Consider the following 18,255-nt stretch of genomic DNA (forward strand, 5'->3'; position numbering starts at 1 on the left):
CTTACTAGTATGATTAAATCCAACAAAGTAATCATACTGTTGTTCAGTTTATAAAAATGGTACTTTTTAAAATGAGCATATTTCATTATTTTGAATTGATAAATGCATGTTGAAGTCAATGAGACCTTATGCAACCTAGGAGTTGGTTTTTAAAAACTTTTGAGGACAATAAAGTACTTTACCTTCATTTTAAGTTCTGACTTACATGGTTTAGTCCTTAAGGGGGAAAAAACTACCGAGGTATTTTCTTAAATTTCAGTCTATTGCTTATATCTAATTCTGCTGTTCTTTCTTTCCTTCTATATGCCAGCTTTTCTTCTTCTTCATTCTCCCTTTTCCCCTCCTCTTTTTCTCTTTTCTTTTTCTCTCCTTTCCTTTTTCTTCTACCTTTCCCCCTCTTTTCTTTCTCCAAACATTCTGTTTTCTTTCATTTGTAATGCCAAGAACATTGGGCTTTATTCCCAGATTCCTTCTAGTAGTATTGGCTAATGTTCTACTGCTAGTGTTAACAGTCTGAGTCTTTTAATAGGCAAACTTCTTCACACAGCTGTTAGTTTATTGTCGACTTTCATTGAGAGTCTTTCTGGTTCAAGTTGTTACTGTTCTACTCAGCCACTTTTCCCCTCCCCTTCCCCTCTCCTTCCCCCATTCCTTTCCTTGTTCCCTTCCATGTCAGTTGGAATTAAGGAACTTGCCTTATGGTCACATAGCTACTAAATATGTCTGAGGCTGGATTGCACTCAGGTTCTCCTGACTTTAGGACTGGTGCTTTATCTACTCACTGCCACCTGCTTTTTTTTTTAAGACTTTTGTTCTTTCACAGAATAAGGAAGTGATATTAATCAGTGATTATTAGATGGACTTTTCATTATTTATAATTATTATCTCAAACAAAGTTTAAAAGAACTAGAAGAAAACAGCTTCCCTTTGTGGTTTTGAAGGAGAACTTTGCATTGAGAATGTTATTATCTCTAGTAGCACATGAGTTCTCTTGATATTTATGTATACAGAAGAGATAGGGCTGGTGTCAATAGGAATGTTCATTTTTAAGAACACTGTCTATGGACAACACAACTTCTTACTTAATGTCCTTGGAATGAATGATAGAAATATAAAACAAGCACAAATTGTAGCAAGTAGATAAATATTATTCAAACTTAAGAATTTCATATTCTAAATTATCTTCAGTTTCAACTTTAGGTAGACATATTCAATATTCCTTGGTACCACTATCAAGAGACAGAATATAGGGGAAGATGAACCATGTGTATGATCCAGTGTGAAGGTTCCTAGGTTTGTAATAGATAAGAATTGACTATACTCCATTTAAGCTATTATAAAATATAGTGAATTAATTAAAAACTAAAGCTTTCCATTCATATTTCTAATGGAATAATCTTGGTGATGAGGTAAATAAACAGCATTCAAAATAGCACACAGTGATTCAACTCAAGATCTTCTAACTATTGGATAATTAAGATATAATATACTGAATTATACTGGCATCATCAGAACAAATATAGTGAACATAAGACTTGAATTAGGAGTAAAGGAGACGGAGGAAGGCCTTTATTTTTATGATAAACTATATGTGAGGATAGTATTAGAAATGGGTCAGTGAGAAGGCAGGGCTGGGAAGGTGATAGATTTTGTTTGAAAAATACAGAAGATGAGGCAAATTGTATTGAAGTTTGATATTGTAGAGTACTAGAAATAGAGATAGATTACCTAGAGTTTTGAAAGTGAGACAGAAAAAGAAAGACTTGATATAACATGCACACCACAAAGATCCAGTTTAGGTCTTGAGTAGGGAAATTTAATCTGATAGTGGGAATAAAACCAGATAGGATTTTGCAGTAGTCTAGGCTCTGATTAATTATGAGAGCTTGAAGTTAGATATCTGGTGGAAGGAAGGAGGAGACGGAAAGAAAAAATTGAATGCAGCTATTAAGGACAAGGAGAATTTGGCTGGAAAGGAATTCATTGGAAACCCTTGAAAATGCAGTCTTAGTTAAGGGGTAGAAGCCATTCCTGGAAGGATTCTAGAGGAAAATCATAAGAAAGTAGAAACAATACCCTCAAGCAAGTTAGTAATTTGGGAAAAGTTAGAAAAACTTAGAGAGGAAACAGGTCACATCACTGATTTTTAGTTTGCTTTTAAGAGGCTAGATGTGAACATATTTGAAAACCAACTGAGACAGGGTATTACAGAGGGTCTACATATGCAAAGAAGGTACTATAAGTCTTAGAAGTATATTTAAGAATAACTAGAGAATTAGAGATATTTCTTAAATTGATGAGAAAGACTTTAGAGGAGATATGTTGAGGAGAAGATGGGAGATCAAATCTAGGAGTTTCTTAATATCAACTCTAGCAGCATGATCATTACATATAAGTGTGAAATTAGAGAAGATGGAATTTATAAAGGGATAGGAGGAGAAAGTAGGTAGTCTTCTACCTTACTCTTGGTTGCAAGGACATTTTTTGGCTGTCTTACATGACTAGACTGCTTTCTCTTCTCAATGCAAATCTACTGATGACCCTAGCTTCCTTTAAGACGCAACTAAAATCCATTATTTTTGTTTTTTATGTTTAATCAATTAGTTGTATCTAGCTCTTTGACCTCATTTTAGGTTTTATTAGTGCAGCTATTAGTTTACCATTTCCTTCTCCAGATCATTTTATGATGAAGATGCTGAGGCAAACAGGGTGGTGAAGTGACTTTCCCAAAGTCACACAGCTAGTAAATGTCTGAAGCCAGATTGGAGCTTGGGTTCTCCTGACTTCAGGCCTGGTAGTCTTCTATTCACGTGCCATCTAGCTGCTCTGGCCTTTATTTTACAGGAAACTTTTCCCAACCCCCTCTTAGATCCAGTGCCTTCCTTATGTTAGTTACTTCCTGTTTATCCTGTATCTAGCTCATTTGTATGTATTTGTTTGCATGTTTCTCCCCCATTAGACTGTAAACTCTTTTAAGACCAGGGACTGCCTGTCTCCTCTCTCTGTATGCTCAGCAGAAGACCCATCACATAGTATGTTAATGGAATGGCCCTTGTAGTGGTGGCCACTTGATAATGCCTCCAGTGAACACAAAGGCTGTCTACTGGCAGAAGTCAGCACTTACTTTATTAGAGAGAATTTGTTGTGGTGGTTCTAAAAGAAACACTGCCTTAGAGCAGAAGCAAACAAACCAAACAGGAGTGGTTTGTACTTGGGAGTGAAGATACTACATATCTTCACATATTGCAAAATTTCAGATTCTTAAGCTACATGAGTATGTTCACTCTGGTTTTGGCCAGTTTAGTAAGTTTAGTTTTCTGGGTTTGTGTCATAACTAAAGGACTATTCAATTCAGCAGTTGTTCTTTTTTCTTTCCTTCCCCTTCCCCTTCCCCTTCCCCTTCCCCTTCCCCTCCTTTTCTTTTTTCTTTTCTTCAAGGCAAATGGGGTTAAATGGATTGCCCAAGGCCACATAGCTAGGTAATTACTAAGTGTCTGAGGCTGCATTTGAACTCAGATCCTTCTGACTCCAGGGTCAGTGCTCTATCCACTGCACCACCTAGCCACCCCCTGTTCTTTGTTCTTCTAATCCTGACATTCTGAACCACATAGAGCCTGGATTTTTAACTCCTCAGAATTTCCTTAGGTGAACCTTGAAGAGGACTTCTCTCTCAACCAGATTGAATTGGACTTTATGCTGATCTTAGATTACCTTTTTTAAGCCAAAATAAAGGAATGAGTCTGTAGTTATATGTTGAACCCTCTCTTTAAGACACTAAAATCATAGGTACTATTAATACTGAATCTCTGTCCTTAAATTTGATAGGTAGCCCCTTCATCTTCTTCTGTCTCCTTACTCCCTGCCCCCCCCCCCCCCACACACACACACAAACACACGCTCACTCACTCTATTCTTTTTGGACTTCCTCTTCTAGGCATGTTCCCTTTAGTCTTTGCCCTAGTTTTGCATCACGTCCCTATCTTCATTTGAAGGATTTGTTTTCTTCAGAAAGCTTTCTTCTTTTCCATCTGGCCACTTCTACTTTTTAAAGTTATTCTTCTCATTAACTTTTTAGATTGCTTTTTCCATTTGACCCAAACTGGTTTTTAACAAATTGTTTTCTTAAGCATTTTTTGGATCTCCTTCATTAAGCTGCTGACTTGGTTTTCATGTTTTTCCTGCATTGCTGTCATTTCCTCTTCCCAATATTTCCTCTATCTCTCTTACTTGATTTTCAAAATCTTGTTTTGAGCTCTGCCATAGTTTGAGCCCAGCTTAGAAGCTTGGACCTTCCCATCTTCTAAGTGTGTGTTTTAATCCTCCGTAGGACAAAGTAACTGTCTATGGTCAGGTTCCTTTTTTTTTCTACTTAACTTCTTTCCCCAGCCTGTGTCTTGGTTTTGAGGTGCTTCCTGAGCTTTTGAATATTATTGTGACACCCCCACAAGGACCTCAGTTCCTTCAAGGTCTTATTAGAGGCTCTGACTGCTCTCCTGGCCTGTGCAAGAGCACAAACATTCCCCTCTGCCCTGGAGCTGCAGGGAAGGTCCCTGTTCTATGGCAATGGGGGGGCCCAGACTAAGATCAGGGTCTGAATATGGACAAAGCCCCAGAGTCCTGTCCCAGAGACAGAGGAGAGACCTCAACAATATTCCCTCTACTACCCCCTTACCTTCTGTGGTCTGGGAGCAGCTTAGGGAGCAGCTGTTGGGTGGCTCCCTGCTGGACTGCTCACTTTTTGCTGTCTTCAAGGTGTACTACTATTCTTGCTTAATTCTCTTTATTACATATATGTGTGTGTGTGTGTGTGTGTGTGTACATTATAACTAGGGCCTTCTGGCAAACTATTATTTGGTCTCATTGTATTAGCTTGCATAACCACAATAAAAATGCAGAGCTCAATTAAAATATATATATCATATAATGTGGTTCTCTTCTAAAGATATTCTTCAAGACGTTGCAGCTTCTTTAAAATGCTGCTGATCTAGATGTTTGCCTTGCAAAATAGTATTTATCCTGATCCTTCTTACATACATTTGTGATTGACTCTTTTGTGATTAAGACTTAAAACAACCCTATTCTCCTTTCTTCATGATATTTTGTGCTATGTATTATGAATTAGAGAATCCAGATAACTTTGTGTAATTACTCATTATTGAAATAAAGTAAATAAGACCCATAGTAGCTACAGTAGCTACTTTCTAGTTATGTTCCTCGAAAGATTATTTGGGCATTTCTAATGGCTTTCTCCTATAGTCTTTAAGGCTTTGTGAAGTTCTGAAATTGGGAAATAGAATTTCAGAGGTGCAAAATTATTCTTACAGATTATCTGATTTATGTCCTTCAGTTCACATGAAACAATTCAGACCCAAACAGATTTTGACTTAAGTGAGGTAGCAAAGATAACTAGTGGCAAAATTCAAACTGATCCAAGTCTAGGCTAGTATTCCTCTACTACATCATGCTATTTCATATCTAATTTGTCAAGCAAAGGAGCTCTTACAAGGTGTAAAGCAGACAAGGAAGTCAAAAGAATTATGAAGTCTGATAACTCATTAGAGTCTTAGACTTCAGCAGTAGATGAAAATTTTGAGGTCATTTAGTCCATCCCACTCATTTTTTTGATAGGGGAAGTGATCCAGATAAGTGATTTCATGATTGTGGGCGGTTAGGTAGAGTGTGTCAGAAGTAGGACATGAACCCTGGTTTCTTGTTTCCAGGGAGGACCCTCTGTGTATAACATCATGCTGAGTGAGTACAGGTGAGGAAACTGGAGAGACTGGAGAGGTTAAAATGACTTATTTAAGTAATACATAAAAAGTATGAAACCCCACTCTTCAATGGATTTTAAACAAACAAACAAACAAACATAAATAAATAAATAAATAAAAAAGGGGGCATGTTAATGGTAAGCTGCTTCTCCGTCCCTTTACCCTCCCCCACCCAGTTTCCCCTTATACTTTCTACCTTTTTAAATTTAAAAACACTTTATATACATTGTTGATACCTCACAAAACTGTGTGAAATTGGCTGTACAGATATTACTTTCCCTGTTGATTAGATAAGGAAATTGAAGCTTAACAAGGTTAAGTTGCTTTACAGTGGTCACTTAGTTTAGTATCTATCACAGGTGGGATCCAAACCCAGATATTTCTGTCTCCAAATCTAATAATGGTATGCTTTCTCCTTGAAAAATGAATGGAACTAGGGCTATTCAATTTAACAGTTCTTAGATCTTCTAAACTAGATGTTCTGAACCACATGGAGAGTGGACTCTTAACTCCTCAGAATTTCCTTAGGTGAACCCTCAAAGAAGGTTCTCTACCAGACTGCTGTGGAATCTTTGTTATGGACACTTTGTTATAGTGCTAGTTCAGAACCTTTAGTTGGTCAGAGATAACATTCCTGATTGACTCTCTTATGATTTCAGTTTAAACAATCCTTCTCTCCTTTCTCCATGATCTTTTGCAAAGTGCCCAAAATAAAACTGATCCAAGACTAGGCTGGTATTTCTCTACATCAATTTTTTCATTTCTAACTTGTCAAGCAAAGCAGCTCTTACAAGGTGTAAAACAGACAAGAAAAATCGAGTTAAGAGTTCTGATAATGGATTACTCTTGATCATTCTATTATTTCACCAAGGAAACTAAAGCTTATTTGTCTTTTAATCAATCAACAAGCATTTATTAAGCTGGGGATATGATATGATATGATGAGGTATTTAAATTCAGATATTTGTTGGACTCAGCTCAGCCAGTTAATAACTATCCTAGATGGTTTTCTAGCTGTTCATCACAATAAACTCCAGACAGATCTGTAAGTAAAGAGACCTGATCCTTTTCATAGACCTCTTCCCAACTCATTTCTCAAATATTCCTCAAGTTGGCCCTGCTTCAAGTAGGTTACTAGGAAATGGGAAGAGCGTGACCCACTGATGGCCCTTGTTTTCATTCTTCTGTTTTTGCTTCTTATCTCAGATATCAAATTTCAGAAAACTTAGTGCTACTGTTATTGTCACTGTAAAATCTTGAAAAAATCCTTTGTACTGCCTTCTTTCAAAGAGAATATCTAATGGGAATTTTGGGGAGAGCTTACCAACAATATATTCCTTGTACTATAATTGGGACTGGATCAGCTGGGTGGTACAGTAGATAGAGCACCAACCTTGGAATCAGGGTGATTGAATTCAGATCTTGCCTAAGACAATTACTGTATGTGTGTGTGCGTGCACGTGCTTGGGTAAATCATTTAACCCTCTGACCTGAGGCCTAATCCATATTTGACCACTGGACTCAGTTGGCTCTGGAGGAGAAAGTGAAGCTGATAACTTAGCACAGCCCCATCTGATTCAGATCCACTTATCATGATCTTCTTTGAGAAAGAAGAACAAACATCATCATCATTAGTTGAAACTAGAGACTAAAATTCACTGAGTTAAATTGAAATATACCTGACTTTAACCTGTAGCAAATCCCTTTGCTAGAGCCACTGAGTTAACTAGCAATGCACAATTATTAAATGGGAAAGCCAAAATGGTGTGTACCCCACTTTCTACAGTATCCAGGCACTTTAGTCCAGTACTCTACCTTCTTTTGCATTCTTCCCAGGGTCTTAGAAAATATTTCTTTGTGCGTTATGGTTTGTAGATTATTTTGGACTTGATCAGTAAAAATACCTACATAGGCTCTCAGAATGCCTCTGTAGGAAGTCACTATTATCACAGACCCTATAAGGAATAAATAAACAGGACTGATTTGACAACAGTGACCAAAACCTCTTATTGACTGCAGAATTAGAATTGGAAAAGATACCAGAGGCCATCTAAATTAAACCCATACCAGAACCAGAATTCCTTTCAAATCTACTTGATGAGTGCTTATAATACAATTGTATCACAGAAAAAAATTGATACAGCACTCAAGGTGATTCCAATCAACTTTGATTATAGGTAGGGAGGGAATCCTGGTAATGTGTCATCAACAATTTAATGCTTCTTATAATTAATGTAAATTATTGTGTCTTTCAACATGATATATGATAACCACAACCTAAATGCAGGAGTATGATTTCAGGATTCACCTTTGAAGTGTTAGATATCATTAAGAACCTTGAAAAATATAAAAATCCTTAGATGTGGTAATGTACCTACTGAAACTTTAGAACCAGAAGATTTAGGCCTCAGTTTCCTCAACTAAAATGAGAGAGGAAGGGAGGTTAGACCAAATTATTTCTGCTATCCCTTCCAGGACTAACATGTGATTCTGGGAAATTATCCCAGGATAGGAAAGGAAACTAAGCAAGATCAGTGTTGGGTGAAATGGAAATAGTGCTAAACTGGAAATTAAGAGACATTAGTACTTTTCCTTCAGTGAGCCTTACTAGAATAGGATTGAACAAGGGAGGGAGGGACCAAAGAAGATGGCATTTTATCTTTCAGGTTTCTTTGAGTTCAAAATGCCATTTTACACACACACACACACACACACACTTTTTAAACTTAAAGCATTTTATAAATTTGTGATATTAGGAGAGATAGTGAACTAATTGAACTTGCTGAGTCTGATAATCTCTGGCAAGGAATAAGTTAGAGCTCTGAAGTCCCAACTCAGAATCTGCGAGTGACTGGGTGCTGGAGATGTTTTCTTAACTGTGTAAAATAATATATAAATCCACAAGATTTTAAAGAAGGCACCATTATTACTCACTTAAAGAAGGAAAACAGTAAAGTTATTGAAGCCATAGCATTATTCCACCCTCTTGTGGTGATATCCATCTCAGTTTTGTTAACCATGCACATTGAAATCATCATGAGTTTAGGCTATAATGATATAATGAACCGTAATATTTGAAACTGTGACACTTGTATGTCACTTAATAGTTTTGAGTTTGTAAAGGTTGTTGTGCAAGGCACCATTTATTTCCTCTTGGGCCAAATGCTTAAACTTTGGTGAGACATGTCCAGTGAAGACCAATGCCTAGGCTAAGCAAGGTTTCCCATAAGTATGATTAATTAAATCTCAGATTATTATACACAGTTCTCATTCTTTTTCTGTTTAAAAAAATAGAAATTCCTTTTGAAGTAATGTATAATCTCATATCCAAATCCATTATGGCTCATTAGTGTCAGGACAAATCCACTTTCATTTCCAACTTTGCCCAATAGCCTGATCATTGCCTCATCCCATAAGTTTTCATTCTCACAGGCTAGTGTCTATATTTTATAGGATCCAAAATATCAGTTGAATAATCTAAATATTTTGTCATCCTTGCTGCATGACCTGCCATCATATCTCCATGGTGTTGACTTTCTATCATATTTCATTTGTCAGGTGTTCCCACGCTTTAGACATTGTTCTAAGACAAAGGAATTACAAATTCCAGTAATTTTTGAAATTATAGTCATTCAACATTTAAAAAGGTTTTATAAATCATTGTGAATGTTTCCAGGGTCATTTTCTTGACAGGCTACATCAGTCTTTTAATGATTAGAGAATTAAGCTTGATTTTATTGTTGGGGTATTCAGCTGTTTTCCTTCCAAAATACCAGCTATTAATAAAATTCAGGGTTGTTTGTAAACTACTTAATTGAATGTATTTGATACAATTCAAGAAAACGTCACCTTACTGAATTGGTAAAGGACACACAAGCACCTAAATTCTTAAGATTTTAGATTTGAAATTGGAATGGTATGTAAAAGGTCATTTATTCTAACCCTTTCACTTTGTAGGTGTGGAAGCTGAAGCCCAGAGATGTGAAATAACTGTGCTCCAATATCATTTGGGGAGAGAATATCAAAGATACCTTCTTCACCCATGTCCAATAAATTCCATTAGAGATTATAATCCAGATTTTTAAGAGCAGTGATTGATTCTGCCAGGGTGTTTAAAATTAATTCCTTGAACATTTTGTTGTGCTTAATGTGTCTTGTGCTAAGTGTTGAGGATTCAAAGATAAATATAATTCTAAATTGAAAAGTAATTTGCAACTAGGAAAAATAAAAAACACCTGATTTTCTCCAAAGTATAAATAAATGTTGAGGAATGTAAAAGAGCAGTTAGCTACATATCGTGCTAGCCTAACAAAATCTAATTTTCATTTTTATAAACATTTCATATTTATAACTAAAATTTATAAAATTTTAAACTTAATTGATTTGTAAGTTCTTACTGTGTTAAATATGATCTTGTTTGGTGATAAACAATCAGAATAAATAATTTCTTTTGTTATCATAAAAATATAACTGCTTATTTTTTGATGATGGTTGTTTTCCTACTAATATAGTATGGTAAAAATATATCCCAGATGTCTGTGGTTAATCTTTGGGATTGAAAATTGTTTGCTTTCAAAGATTTTTGTAAACATTAATTTGTTAGTTTTGGTAGTTGTAAAATTAATTGAAAAGTTATCAGATTAAATCATTTTTAAATGTGCACTGTATACTTTATGACAAAACATCTGTCTGAATTGTGAATGTATATTTTGTAAGAAGTGTGCACTTTTACAGAAGAAAAGCATTTATTTTAATCTTCCATTTCTTTATTTGGTGTTTTGTTTTGTTTTGTTTTGTTTTGCAAGGCAATGGGGTTAAGTGGTTTGCCCAAGGCCACACAGCTAGGTAATTAAGTGTCTGAGACTGGATTTGAACTCCACAGCTGTTGCTCTATCCAGTGTACTACCTAGCTGCCCCAATCTTTCATTTTTTGCCCAGCGTTTTAATCTAAAGCTTTGCCATACTGATTTTTTTTTGGGGGGGGTTGTGTGTATTTTAGGATTTTTTTGCAAGGCAAATGGAGTTAAGTGACTTGCCCAAGGCCACACAGCTAGGTAATTATTAAGTGTCTGAAGCGGGATTTGAACTCAGGTACTCCTGATTCCAGGGCCGGTGCTCTATCCACTGCACCATCTAGCCGCCCCCATACTGTTTTTTATGGCCAGTCTTGTCAAAACTTTAAATGAAATTAAGTCCCAGACCAATTCTAACTTTGTAGATGTTGAAAGGCACTTAGAAGCTCATTTGTAGAATAGCTCCTAGAGCTCTGGAGAAACTTCATCAAAAATCCTTGAGAGATTTTTTTCTAGAAATTTATGCGAATGTCTCTTTAAAGTATAAATACAGGAAACTGCTGAAGAAATAGCAAAACAGATAACCCTATTAGTATCTTTCCACAGCCAAAGTTTTGCATTAGCAATATAGTATTGAAAGCCCTCTACTAGTTGAGAAGCCTGCCCACCAAATTGCCTTCAAAGAAGAATCATAAAGGACACTTAGAATTTTAGGAGTGTCTCACTGCTGGGATAACATAAAATCAAGCTTCAGAAAATGGGGAGTCTACATTACAAAATGCTGGGAATATCTAATTGCTTCCATGTCTTCCAAGCATAGATTTTCATCTTGCCATTATAAATTTTTAATCATTGTTTTCTACATAAAAGTAATGCTATTTTGGCATTGAAAGGATGCTGAGATTCCTTCCCAGTCATTCTCAAAGTATTCCTGAAAATATCTAGAAATTCATTTTTAGGGAGTAAGCAGAGTACTGACATGGGCAAATTATTTAATCTTTCTGGCCCTCAGTTTCATCATCTGTAAAATAAAGGGGATTAGATTAGATATCCAAGGTCTCTTCTTGCTCCTTTGATCCTGTGAATTGAAGTCTGTAGGTCTGAATACAGGATCCTGATAGGGGAAAAGTATATCACATTCGACCTTGGAAAGAATGTTTTGGACAAGAGACTTCCTGAACTGATTAAGATGGATTATAAGTGAATTTTGAATTAGGGGGTAGGAAACAGGCCAGATAGAACTTCAAAAATAGATTCTAAATAGAAATTCAAATAGAAATAGGGGCCACTTATCCACATATAAGGATTCCTGTGGACTCCATAATGACTTCATTTTAAGATACAGCATTTTGCTAATAAACATAGTATGTAATACATTTTATTGTATTTTTATGTATTTTGTCAACTATTTCCCAATTACATTTTAATTTGATTCAGCTTGTTCTCCAGAATGTTGTGGGCCAGGTAAGGCCTCTTTAACACCTCTGCTGTAGAGGACAACATGTCTGTATCATACAAAGACAAAACAGATATGAATATTGGATGTGACATTTTCAGATGAAAAAAAATGTCAGCTAATGGATATGGGGCGGAATAACTCTGCTTGAAGATGTCTGTATCAGTTCAGATGGATAACAGAAAATAGATTCGATGATACAAGATTGTGCATTACAGTGTTTGTCCTCTGCAGTTAGTAGAAGCTGGCTATTCTTTCATTTATTTATCAAAGTTCCACAATTTTAAATTGTTTAGTTTTGCACTTAAATATTAGGAGAGTTTTCTTTAGTTGGAAGTGATTCCTTTGGCCATGTTTGTTGTATGATTTGGCTGTTCAGTAATGTTTCGCTTCATTCCGAGAAAGTGTTTGTAAGTTAAATTTTTATAAATATGTTTTTATTCCAGTTGATCTTATTTTAAATAATGCTGTATTATATTGTAAATGCTATTCTTCTATCCTTCCCATTAAATCCCTTTTTTAAAATCAGATTTTCCTGAATCTGGTCATTTTAAACCTGTAGATATGACTGCTTTCTTCAGTTCTTTCTATCCTGAAGTCCTATTAAAAGATTGCTTTTAGATTTTTGGTTTTGGTTAAATGCATAGGACAAACATTATTCATTTATCTGTATATCATATGACCATTGAGGGTTCCATTATGATGAAGCCTTAAGCAAATTTTCCAACGACACAAATACATTTTTCCTCCATAAATCCTGTGCTTCTGCTGAGCAGGGCCATTTACTTTTCTCCAAGCACACATTGAATTTCCCCTCCTTCATTTCCTTATAAATTCACTCTCCCTCCTCTACTTTGGATATTTTTACTTCTCCCATTTACCTGTATAATACTTTTCTTTTAGTAAATTACAAGCTTAAATATCATCTCCATGAAATCTTTTTTTTTTTGCTTTTGCCTAACAAAGTAATTTCTCCTTCCTGAATTAATTAATTATCCTGGTACTCTGTACTTTTTGAATTTTCACATTATACCTTATAGTAATGGACATTTATCTTCCTCCATCCTGGAGGGTAAGTCAGAGGCTGTCCTGTTGTTTGTTCTTTGCTGTTTGTTTTGATTTGTTAAAAATCTCCCATAGTGTCTACACATGGTGTTACTAATTTTTTTTTATATAATGCTAAAAAAATTTTTTATTTCTGAGGTTAGAGAAGACAAATTTAAAATTCAGCTATTAATGGAATTGACTTATTAAAAATAATAAATGTAATAATGAGCAATAAAAACAAAATGGCTTTTTTAAGTAACAGTCTCTGAGTTGTAGCAGAAAGAAATTATAGAGAAATTAAATTAGCATTCAGAATTTCTGATTGAGACTTTCTGCCTTTTGGATTGGTCTTTAGACAGGTTAGGGCAGGAATATTTCTGTGAGTGGGACTCTGGGCTGAGAAGAGGATTGTGGACATGCAAAGTGACTATCAGATGCAAAGACAAGCTAAGTAACCTAAGAATTTTGACTAAAGATATGAATTAGGAAACCGGAATAAAAATTTATGAAGATCCTGATTAATGAGTTAATCTGCATCTCAGTAGCATAAGAAACAAGACGATTTATAAATATGGTACTGCGAATTACTGAAAGGAGGCTGATAATATAGTCCTGAGGAAAGCAAAACATCAAAGTGAAAATTTTGCAATATTCTCTTCAGGATAGTACTGGATAGGTTTTAGCAGCAAAAAAATGATCTGTGTTTTCATTGAGCCTATTTTTAACATTTTTTTATATAGAGAAACTTTAGATGAAAATTTTATGTAATCAAGAGTAACAGTTATATTAATGAAAGTGATAAGAATACGATAGATTTGTAGTTTTTTTCATTGAAATGTTTCTACTCCATAATCACTTATATATGTCATTCTGATTAATAAAGAGCCAGGAACCCTTCATTCTGCTGACTGTACCTGTACTTTATATTTGCTAAATGATCTTATTGAAGCCATTTGGCATTTTCTTGTTTTAGACTTTTCTCTAAGAGGAGAGTAGTACCTCACAGACTGGCTAAAAATTAATACCTCTAACATAATTTGTGCATTTATATGTAATGTCTAGCAGTATTATTAGCCACTTTACAATCATTATTCTGGTGTTACCTTGGTGTGTCAGATGTTTTCAATTTGTGAGTTAAATCATTTGAGTCTGTGGGTAATTGCAGGCAATCTCAATTTAAAAACATAGGCTTACATACCCACAATCCATGTTAAAAGTCAATTTTCACCTTGTATGCCTCCTACCACATCCGTATTTCCAAATTGCCCTCTCCTATTTGATTATAGCAATGCCTCTCTGTATCATTCCTTTGACAATTAAATATATTCTATGGAATCATAGATTTAGAGCTGAAAAGGGACCTTTTAGGTCATCAAGTCCATCTCTCTCTCTCTCTCTCTCTCTCTCTCTCTCTCTCACACACACACACACACACACACACACACACACACACACACGTTTTAAATGTGACTAAGATCCATAGAAGATCTATGTTACCTTAAGAAAGCCATTTAACATCTTTGGGCCTTACTTCCCTTGCCTTTAAAATGAGGGATGTGAATTAGATGGCTTCACAAGTTTTTGTAGCTTTAGAATCCTATGATCCTTTCATTTCCTGACAGAGGTAGAATTTCAGACTAGGTTCCTAGATTCCAAATCCAGAATTCTTTCCACTGTACCATGCTACATTTAAACTGCTCTTTATATTGTGTTGAAATGTTATTTAAATCCTGTATTTTTTTTAAAAAATGTTTTAACTTTTGTATCTTATTTTATTTTCTTGATTAGAGTGTAAGCTCTGTAAGGGCAGAAATCTTGTATTATATATTTTTGTATTCTCACTCCCATAACTCCAATAATATCTAGCATAGGAATTCATTAAATATTATTTTGACTTAATTTTTTTCAATCTTAACATGCCACTTTCCCTCCTTTACTAGAATTATTCATTTATTTACATGATGCCTAGGAATAAAAAAATCATACATTACAACTCAAGGGTGAATAAGTGGTAATAGAAAATATTTTATTTTCACATTCATGATAATATTAGAAATTCTAAGGTGTTAGAAGCATAAAACTTAAGTTCAGTGAGCTTTATCCTATCTTGTAGCATCATACCTTTAATATGGAATGTTCAAAATGCTTTTCACATTTTATTTGTCCTTACAACATCTTTGTGTATTAGTAGAAAAGGATCACAAAGTAACACTTATGGCTCATAAATATTTGAGAAAATCCATACAATTTATCTGTTTAAAAAACAATTTTTTTTGTTTTTGATTTCCATGATTCTAATTGGAGACTAAGGAGCCCAGGTAATTGGGTCAAGTTGAGTAAACTTCTTTTCTTTGTCATGAGGACAAGCACTTTAAGCTATTAGGGAGCCATTTACTAGGTATTGCTTTAACAGTGCATTCTGAGCAATAAATTAATATTTTATTCTTTATAACATCCCATTAAGAGAAAAATAGATCTTTTAGCTTTTTAATGAATTGGTGACCATGCCCCTCTACTAGTTTAGATCTTAACCTTTTCAGTTCTTCCTAAACATGATTCTTTTGCATCTCCTCCCATAAGACCTGAGGATCAGTCAGTGTTTTGGAGACCTTTCAAGCATCTATTGTTAGTTACAAAGTACCCAGGCTATATCTATCTCTTCTCTATTGTTCTTTCTAGATGAGTGACCCATTTCATCCTCCAGTTTTGCTATCCCTGAATAATATTTCTTGCCAGTTTATTGCACATAAACTAGTACTAAAATACTTATGTGTGGTCTCATCACTGATCTTAATCCTACCAGTTAATGGTGTAGAATACTTCCGAGCTGTACCTCTCTGTTCAATTTTTGTCTATAGTTTCCTGTTAAACTTTTGCAAGGGGTCCACTCCCACAAAATCAAGACTTTCCTCTGGGATCTGTGACATTCCATTGATGCAGACTATCTGTATGATGGCTATCCCTTTCTCTCAGAAAGCTCACTTAGAGCAAGCCCCTTCTTTTTTCATCATACAGTTCTTGACTTCACTTCTGCACAATTCTTTCCTGATAAATGCCATTGCCATTTGGGTGAACTATATAACCATCTTTTTTTCCAACCCATGAAGCCAAGTTGAATGTTATAAAAACCCTAGTGTGATTTCTTACAGTTTCCCGACAAAATAGTTTATAGTCTTTTATAACTTAGAAAGTTTTCATTTCTAGGAAATTTCTATTGTCTTATTTAAAAAAACAGGTTTTACTAAGTAAAGCTTATTTTAAAGGGGAAGAATGTTGCAATTACAATATTGCACACGATCATGGCCACCAGTGTAATTTATAATTTAGTCTGTACTAGGATTATGACCCATTAAAGGAGTCCTGGTAACTGGATTGTTGCTGTTGGGAAGTCTTTTTCTAGCAATTATCAAATTCATTTTGTTCTCTAGCTCAACAACTGCTTGTTATAACTATGGTATCCAGTCCTCTTATGTTCTCTGTCCCTCCTGCTGATGATCTCAGTTTCTCTTTCTTTATTCTTCTGTGTCTTCTGTGTCCACCTCTTTCCAGACCTAGGCCTAACTATGCTCTTGGGGTTTTATATTCCATGGTATTTTGACCCACTAAGAATCATAGTCCCAGAATGAAAGTATAATGCTACATGGTTAGTACTGATGAATTAGTAGGTTTTAGTTTTTAATTGCATATCATTGTTAGGTGAGATATATAAAACAAAATAAGTTTTTAAAAACATAGGTTTCATAAATATTAAAAATCATATAAAATGGCCAATAGTGATTCAAAATCAATTTCAAAGATCCAAAAATTACTTTAACCTAAGTCAGTAGTATCTGAGCCTATTTTCAAAAGAATAATGGTGTTGTCTTTTGTATTTTAACCAGTTATTATTCTAATTGTTCAAAAGGCACACACTTGGGCTATGTTTACCATAACTCTTACTAACTAGTGGGACTGTGTGGATTGGGTAACTTACCCTTTTTTAGGAAATATTGCTTCCTTTCTTAGTTTCTGTAATGGAAGGTTTTATTCATAACCTATAGAAAGATTTCATAATGGTAGTAAATGATCACACAACTTCATGGTAAATTAAAATATGCCCAGAAGACATTGACATTCTGAGCAGATAATAGCAAGACTTTTATGATTGACAAACTCATTTGAAGAGAGGAGGCAGTCTTGTGTTTGATATTATTTTAAAAGGTCTCTTAGCCCCTATTCTCTTCTCTTTAAATGAAAGGAAACTCCTTTCTCCCTCCCCCTTGTAGAATATCAGTTCTTTGAGAGCAAGGAACTTGGGTTTTGTTTTTCTGGTTTTTTTTTTTTTTTTTTGGTTTGTTTTTTCGATTTTTGATATTTGTATCCCTGGTCCTGGCATATATCAGTCAAGGGCATTACAAATGTTTGTTGAATTGAAATTTTTTTCAAATTCAATAGCCCACTGCAATTTTCTCCCTCTGAAATGCATCTCCAGTTTTACAATTAGAAGAATTTGTGATTGCTTTCTTTTTCTATTAATTGACATTGTTTTTTGTTATTAAATCATTCTTTTCATTTTCATGAGCTCAGAAATAAGCCTTTCTGTTCAGCTTTATGATCTTTTGTCCTTTGTTAGAAAAGAACAACTCAGCAGTCTGAACACCTCACAAAGTGAAGTGAATCTTCATTTTTCCTTAACAGAATTGTGTTTTAAAATATTGATTTACAAAAGTATAAAATTATGGAGAAGCTACACAAGGGAACTCAGTTCTCTGCCCTTTAAAGGGTTATCTTCCCCTTTTATTTCAATTATTCTGAGCTCCTAATCACTTAAAATCCCAACCAGTTTTATCCTGTTTGAGGGCAACTCATAGTAAGTGTTAAATACCCCCCCCAAAAAAAAATCCGTGCCCACCAAGAAGGACATATGTTTCTAACTTCAGCTTTTTATTTTTTTTTTTATCTTTCATTTTTTGTTGGTAAATCTCCCAGACAACAACAGTTCTGTAGAGAGTTTAAATATGAAGGAATGGCAGGACGGGCTAAGGGCACTTCTCCCCAACATTAACATCAACTTTGGTGGACTGCCCAATGCTTCTTCCCCCTCCAACGCCAACCACAGTGCACCAACGTCCAACACTGCCACCACCGACAGCCTGAATTGGGACAGCCCTGGCAGCTGGATGGACCCCGCCATCATCACAGGTAACTC

The 18,255-nt window shown here is 35.1% G+C and overlaps 1 protein-coding gene across 6 annotated transcripts in view; it reads left to right on the plus strand.

The window, feature by feature from the left end:
* CNOT4 (CCR4-NOT transcription complex subunit 4) overlaps positions 1–18,255 on the plus strand; it is a 208,699-nt gene that overhangs the window by 178,648 nt on the left and 11,796 nt on the right. For 4 of the 6 annotated variants that reach the window (XM_074193619.1, XM_074193618.1, XM_074193617.1 and 1 more), the window contains one exon: positions 18,036–18,248. The exons of 1 other annotated variant lie outside the window; for it this stretch is intronic. In XM_074193619.1, coding sequence (XP_074049720.1) covers positions 18,036–18,248 — 213 coding nt within the window. One more of the 6 variants, XM_074193622.1, reaches the window with a different exon arrangement.

Source organism: Macrotis lagotis, chromosome 7 (assembly GCF_037893015.1).
Source record: "Macrotis lagotis isolate mMagLag1 chromosome 7, bilby.v1.9.chrom.fasta, whole genome shotgun sequence".
Taxonomy (NCBI): domain Eukaryota; kingdom Metazoa; phylum Chordata; class Mammalia; order Peramelemorphia; family Peramelidae; genus Macrotis; species Macrotis lagotis.